The 6,833-nt window shown below is 63.2% G+C and overlaps 1 protein-coding gene across 1 annotated transcript in view; it reads right to left on the reverse strand.

The window, feature by feature from the left end:
• LOC103254059 (tryptase delta-like) overlaps nt 1-1,144 on the reverse strand; it is a 1,743-nt gene extending 599 nt beyond the window's left edge. The window contains exons 1-5 of the mRNA XM_008052227.1: nt 1,084-1,144; nt 825-996; nt 453-718; nt 156-319; nt 6-77 (exon numbers count right to left, since the gene is read on the reverse strand). Of these exons, the coding sequence (XP_008050418.1) occupies nt 6-77; nt 156-319; nt 453-718; nt 825-996; nt 1,084-1,144 (735 nt within the window). The remainder of the gene's footprint in view (nt 1-5; nt 78-155; nt 320-452; nt 719-824; nt 997-1,083) is intronic.
• Nucleotides 1,145-6,833: the final 5,689 nt, after the last annotated feature.

A 6,833-nucleotide genomic window follows, 5' to 3' on the forward strand; every position in this document is an offset into this window, starting at 1 on the left:
CCTTCCCCCCAGCTCACCACGCCTGCCTGCAGCCAGGTCTTCCTCACCCTGCAGACCAGGGGCCCTCCGGAGTCGCCCTGGGGAGGACAAGGGTCAGGCTTTCTGGCAAGGCCCAGGGTGGGGAGCTGGAGGCGCGGGGGGCTTGCAGGGCCCACCTGGCAGGAGTCCCTTCCGGACTCCCCGGCACACAGCATGTCATCCCGGACGATACGCACGTTGTCCCCCGTGCAGAGGCCCGTGTGGTACTGGACGTCACAAAGGTGGTTTTCCACAATGGGGACCTTCACCTGCTTTAGGGGGTATGGTGGCGGGAGGGGCACTGTGGGGAGGAGGCCTGACCTCAGGATGGCTGTGGTCCAGGATGAGACCCTGTCCCCTTGAGGCAGCCCCAGGGGTTAGGGTGGGTGTTGCCCAGTTCCCTGTCCTGGCCCCCAGCTGTCCCTGACACCTACCATCGTCGTCCACGTCCCCCCAGCCTGCCACCCAGCATGGCGTCCCCGGGGGAAAGGTCTCCAAGGCGGGGGGTAGGGTGACCGTGTGGACAGGGCCAGAAGTGTTCACAGGCTCCAGCAGCTCCAGCAAGGCAATGTCCGCCCCGCCCTCGGCCGTGTAGTAGTCAGGGTGCGGGAGGATCCTGCTGAGCCTCAGCAGCTGGTCGTGGTAGTAGAGGTGCTGCTCCCGCAGCTGCACACGGAACAGGGCTGGGCGCTGGATGTGCCTGGGGGGCGGCTGCGGCTCAGGAGGGCCTCACCCAACCAGCAGGCAGCCCCAGGGGCTCCAGAGTGAGGGTGGAGCCCGGACCCTCCCCAGGACCCGAGACTCACGGTCCCACGCAGTGAGCTGCCGTCAGCACCCACTGGGGGTGGATGAGCGATCCCCCACAGATGTGCTGCCAGAACTGGCCACGGGCTCTCAGGCTCACCTGCCAGGGCCACCTGCTCTCGGGCGCATCCTGTCCCCCCACGATGTCCGCTCGCTCCAGGCTCTGGCCTGGAGCTGAGGCAGAGCAGGGGGGTCAGGGTCCACCCTGGCCAGCTCTGGCCCACCCAACCCCACCTGTGGGGTGGGGGGGCAGGGACTCACCAGGGCCTGCATAGACGGGGCTCACCAGGACAGGCAGCACCAGCAGTAGCAGATTCAGCATCTGGAAGGGTCAGGAAGGGGTGGCCTGAGCCCGGCTGGTGTTGGGTGGATGGGTCTACGAGTGCAGGGGGCAGGATGATGCCAAAGGAGCAGGGAATGGGGATTGGGGTGGCCCAGGCCTGGGAACCTGGGGTGTCAGTGCTCTGGGTCTGAGGTCTGGCCACTCTGCTCCAGGGCACCTCACTGATGCTGGGGTCTCTGAGAGGGAATCTTACCTTGGCCAGTGCCTGTTCCTCTCTACCCAGAGGAGCGCCCCTCCCATTTATGTCCAGAGCAGGCGGGGGAGGGGCCTCCACCTTCCAATCCAGACTTGCAGGAAGGGGTGATTCAGGCCCAGGGCCTCCATGTGACCCATGCCCCCACCAGCCTGATGTCCCTCTGGGTGCCCAAAGACCAGGGTGCACAGCCACATGGGACTAGCCTTGCCATGGGGGCAGAGGAGAAAGGGGCCCTGGTCTTGGTTCAACATCTGCTGTGTCCCTGGTCTTGGTTCAACATCTGCTGTGTCCCCTCTGTGTACTACTGGGCTTTCAACCAGTCCCTGGATGGACTGAGAACTGGGCTTGCAGTTCCCTCCATCTGTGGGAGGGTGGATGTCCAGCACCAGAGCACCTTTCAGAACACCAGAACACACCTTCCAGCTGCGGGATCAGCCCTTGCTCCCACCCAGGTGCAGTGTAGACACTCCTTGGAGCCTTCAAGCACCACTGCATACAGGTGACCCCCCCATCCAGCCCTATAAAACCAGAGGTCCACACAACGCATTTCCCTAAGAGAAATTCAGGCCATGACCATGGGCCACCCTCAAGGAAGCAGGGAGGTGACTGTGGGATGGGAACAGGACCGGCGTCACCCCACCTATGGCCTGGGAATTCACAGGAGACAGCCCTCCTCACCTCACTTGGAGGGCGGGCCTCCTAGCAGACCCCTGTCAGATGAGGAAGCAGCCTTGGGAAGGATGGAGTCTCCTCAGCAGGAAAAGCATTGGCCCCCTCCCCCAAGTCAGAACCAACTCCTGGACCAAGCCACCGTCCATCTCTGGTGCCATCTGTCTGGTTCCGCGAATCTGCAGGGTCCTTATTATGGCAGGATCTGAACTCCATCCACAGAGGGAGGAGCAGACAGAAGTGAGGGTCAATGGCAGGAGACCCCCAGCCTCCAACAGACACTCCTCCCCAGGCCCACACCCCTGCCCTGGGCTGTCCCCCAACCCCTTCCAGGGCTGTCCTTGCAAGTCCATCCACCCTGCTGCCCCCTCCCCTGGGCTGCTGTCACCTGGCCTTCCAGCCCCCTCCTGGCCTCTGAGCTTCCTGTTGGAGGAGGGGTGGGAGCTGTGGTCAAGCTGCATCTGCAGCCCCCACCACAGAAGGAGCAGCATGTGCTGAGGCAGGTGGCGTCTCCTCTTGTGGGTGTTTCCACCCAGGCCTGGGGGACGCAGGGTGGGTGGGGGGTCCCACTCAGGGCCCTGGATCCCCAGGAAACCTGACCCAGCTCACAGCAGGGAACTTTGATTTAGTCAGGGTGGGATAAGGCCAGGACCTCAGGGTCAGGAAAGGTCAGCTCTGCCCTCTAGGTAGCCTGGAGATGGGCAGGCCCATGGTCCTTGAGAAAGGGAGGCAGTTGCTGCCCTGGGCCCTCTGGGGTCCAGAGCAAGGGGTGCCCCCACCAGACCAGGAGGGCGTCCTGGGGCTGGGCAGTGCACTCAGAAGGGCCTGGCTCGCTGCCCTGACACTAGTCTGAGATTTGTCCTCATTGGAGACCCAGGGGCTCCACATTTCAGTTTCAAGGGCCCCTACATTCTGGAGCAGACCCTGGGTGGAGTGTGGTGAATCTCACCAGACAGCAAACCAGGGCCCTTATGAGGCGGTGCCCTCATTTCCTTTTGCCATTGTAGGAATTACCACAGACTCATGGTTTAAACAACACACTCTTATTATCTTGTCCTTCCAGAGGTCAAAAGCCCAACATGGAGCCCGGCAAGTGGCTCACGCCTGTAATCCCAGTGCTTTGGAAGGCTGAGGCAGGAGGATCGCTTGAGACAAGGAGTTCAAGACTAGCCTGGGCAGCACAGCGGGACCCATATCAAAAAGAAATAAAATAAAATAAGTCCAACATGGATCTCGTCAGGGTGACATCCATGTGTGACAAGTTGGTTCCCGCTGGAGGCTCAGGAAGGGTGCTCCCTTCCCCTGTCTTTCTCCCCTCTGGAGGCAGCCATGTTCCCTGGCTCCTGGCCTTGTCCTCCCCTTCAGAGCCAGCCACTGCCCCCCTTGGGCCCTCTGCCTGTCACAGTGTCTCCTCCTGATCCCAGTGGGGAAAGAGCCTCCTGTTTGAAGAACTCGGAATCAAGACGGGTCACCTGGTGCCCCGGGTTGGTCTCCCTCCCGTGCTCCATAATCCTGTCTCCCTTGTGATGGCCCTTCTGTCCTGGAGGCCACAGCCAAAAGTTCTGGGGATTGGCAGGTGGGCATCCGAGGGGCTGACCTTCTGCCTCCCAGGCGCAGTAGAGGGGCAGGAGGGAGGCGGGACTCCCAGTGCAGGAGGCAGGGTAAGCTGGGACAAGCAAGAGCCCTGAAGCCCCTCCTGTGGGGACCCTGATGGCTCTGGGGGACAGGACTCAGGACCTGGTTCATGAAGACCCTGTCCCCCTCAACAAGGTGGCATCAGGCTCCCGGGCACTGGGGGTGGGCAACCTGGACTGGGGATCTTGGCTCAGACTCCCCTCCCCTGTGTGGGAATGACAGGCAAGTCCTGTGTCCCCTGAGGCCACCCCTAGGTGTGCCGCTGTGGTGGGAGGGGCCTTGTCCCATGGGAGAAGTGCAGGCCCTGCCATGGTGGTGAAGCAGGCATCCTCTTCAGGGGTCACCAGGGCCAATATGAACACGTGGTTCTGACCCAAAGTTCCTGACCAGGAGGCCACATCCTGATGGGTGATCAGGCAACACCCTCTGTGCCTCAGTTTTCCCACATCTAAGAGAGGAGCCCTGACCTGGAGGGTCTCGGTGGGACCTGCCAGCCCTGACCTGTGACTGGATTTGGGGAGAGCGGGTAGGGAAATCCCTGGCGCTGCCCAGGCCCTCATTAGCTGGGTCATTAGGCCCCGGCCAGAGGGAGGACAGTTAGGCGGGACCTGTCCAGGTTGGGCAGGGCGATGGTGCCCATCTGCTCTGTGGCTGAGACCTCGGGGCCGCCGACGAATGTGGGGACAGGGACACGGTGCAAAGGGGTTGTCACGGGCCTGAGCCATCCCACAGGGCTCTCTGGGTCTAGGACTGCGCTTCTATATTCCTTTTTCACTTTTTAAAAATGTGCCATCCCACCCAGGGCTGTCCCTGCCAACCCAGCCATTCCTCCTCCCACTCCCCCAGGCTGCTGTCACCCGGGCCTCCTGCCCCCTCTGGCTCCCGAGTCCCCAGCCCGCTATGTGCCTGGCACTTGCCTCTCCCCAGCCCTCCTGCTCCAGGCCAGCCTCGCCCTGCCCGACCTGCCAGCCCACTCCAGGGCGTCGTCACCCGACTCCCAGCAGCATTCCCGGGTGTCCCTGAGCCCCTCTCACTCAGAGACCCCGCTCCCCTCTCGCTCTCTCAACAGACTCCCTGGAGCCCAGCGCCCCGTCCTGACCCCAGGAATGAGGCCCACGAGATGGGACACTCGGGAGCCCAGGTGGTGGTGGTGGGGGCAGGGACAGAGGGGACTCCAGGGCTGGAGATGGGCAGGGACACGCAGGGAACAAACACCAGGGCAGGGACAGTGCAGAGGGGCTTGCGCTGAGCCAGGAGCTGGGGCCCAGTCCTCCAAGGGAGGCTCCCATTAGCTCAGGCCCCGTGACGAGGGCCCAAGCTTGTGAGGACGCCAGTGTCCTGATTGGCTAACCCTGGGCCAATCTGGGCCGACCCGAGACGCCCCGCCCACGACCGGCTCCCTACTTGGCGGCCCAGTGGAGGCACGGAGGGTCAGGCCCAAGGGTCCCGTCCCAGCCCCAGCTTAGCATCCCAGCCTGGCGGCTCAACAACAGGACGTGCACGCCCTGCGTGTCCAGCCGGGAGCAAGTCAATGGCAGTGCCCACAGTTCCCGGACATGCGTATTCGAGGTGTCCGGAGATTTGCCCCAGTTAGCGATGAGGATGCAGGAGCAGACGGCGCTCGGGGCTCAGAGTTAGGAGACTTCTGCCCCTTTGTGACCACACTATGGGGGGTGGATTGGGAGGCCATGCTGTCACAGGCCTGCCCATCAGGGACCCCAGGACAGTGACACTCGACACCAATGCAGAGTGTTAGTGGAAGGAGTGAGGGAATGAATGCTGGTGGGGTGTCCTCAGCACCAGGCTGGCCCCAGTGGAGGTTTCCAGCTGGGCCCCGGGATCCAGGGGGAAGGACCCAGCCCGTCTGACACCCTGTGCTGTCCATCTCTGGACGTGAGCAGGTCCTGTGCCTGGGAGGTGGCAGAGCCCAGGCGCCGGGGTCCTGACTCCTGACCTGGGGTCCTGACTCCACGGACACCGCAGGCCACTGGCAGGACACATATGAGAAGGGCCAGGTGAACCCCCGTGAAGGGCTCAGAGGCAGGGCAGATGGCAGACCTGGTCACCCGCAGTGGGTGTGCTGTCCCTGATGGGCAGCGGGGCAGAGGGTGGGCCCCACTAGGTGGGATCTGAGGATGCAGAGGGATCAAGAAGAGAGAGGGGCTGGGGCCAACACTGACACATAGTTCTGACCCGTGTCTCCTGGCCAGGAGGCCGCATCCTGATAGGTGATCAGGAAGCACCTTCTGTGCCTCAGTTTCCCCACATCTAAGAGGGGAACCCTGACCGAGAGTGTCTCAGTGAAACCCTCCAGCCCTGTCCTGTGATTGGAACTTGGGTGGCCTGGAAAGTCCCCGTGCTGTCCAGGCCCTAATCAGTTGGGTCATCAGGCCCCAGCCAGACGGAGGACGGTTAGGAAGGGGCTGTCCAGGCTGGGCAGGGCAACGGTGCCCATCTGATCTGTGGTTGAGACCTCGGGACCTGCTGACAGATGTGGGGACAGGGACACGGTGGAAGCGGGTTGTCACTAGCCTGGGCCGTCCCATGTGACTGTCTGGGTCTGGGACTGCTCTTTCTTTCTCACTTTTTAAAAGTGTGCCAGCCCATCCAGGGCCATCCCTGCCAGTCCATCCACCCAGCCGCCCACTCCCCCGGGTGCCCCCACTTGTCCCCACAGCCCTCCTGCTCCAGGACAGCCTCACCCTGCCCCCACCTGCCGGCCCACCTGGCTCGTGCTGGCTCGGCCCACCCCAGAGCCTCATCACCTTGACTCCCAGCAGCACGCCCAGGGGCGGTGGGGGTTCAGCGACCCCCTCCCTCCTCGCTCTCTCAACACACTGCTTGAAGCTCCCAGTGCCCTGTCCTGGCCCCTTGAGTGAGGCCCACGAGATGGGACCATCAGAAACCCAGGTGCAAGGAGTGAGGCAGGGACGGAGCGGACTCCAGGGCTGGGAGAGCGCAGAGGGGCCTGCACTGAGCCAGGAGCTGGGGCCCGACCCCTAACGAAGACTCCCATTGGCTCAGGCCCAGCGGGAGGCCCAACTGATTGAGGATGCGGGTGCTGTGATTGGCTAACTCTGGGCCAACCAGAGCCGACCCGGGACACCCCGCCCGCAACTGGCTCCCCACGTGGTGGCCCCACCGAGGCACAGGAGGGTCAGGCCTGAG

The sequence above is a fragment of the Carlito syrichta genome, unplaced genomic scaffold (assembly GCF_000164805.1).
Source record: "Carlito syrichta isolate Samal-C Ts95f unplaced genomic scaffold, Tarsius_syrichta-2.0.1 Scaffold69329, whole genome shotgun sequence".
In the NCBI taxonomy this organism is placed as follows: domain Eukaryota; kingdom Metazoa; phylum Chordata; class Mammalia; order Primates; family Tarsiidae; genus Carlito; species Carlito syrichta.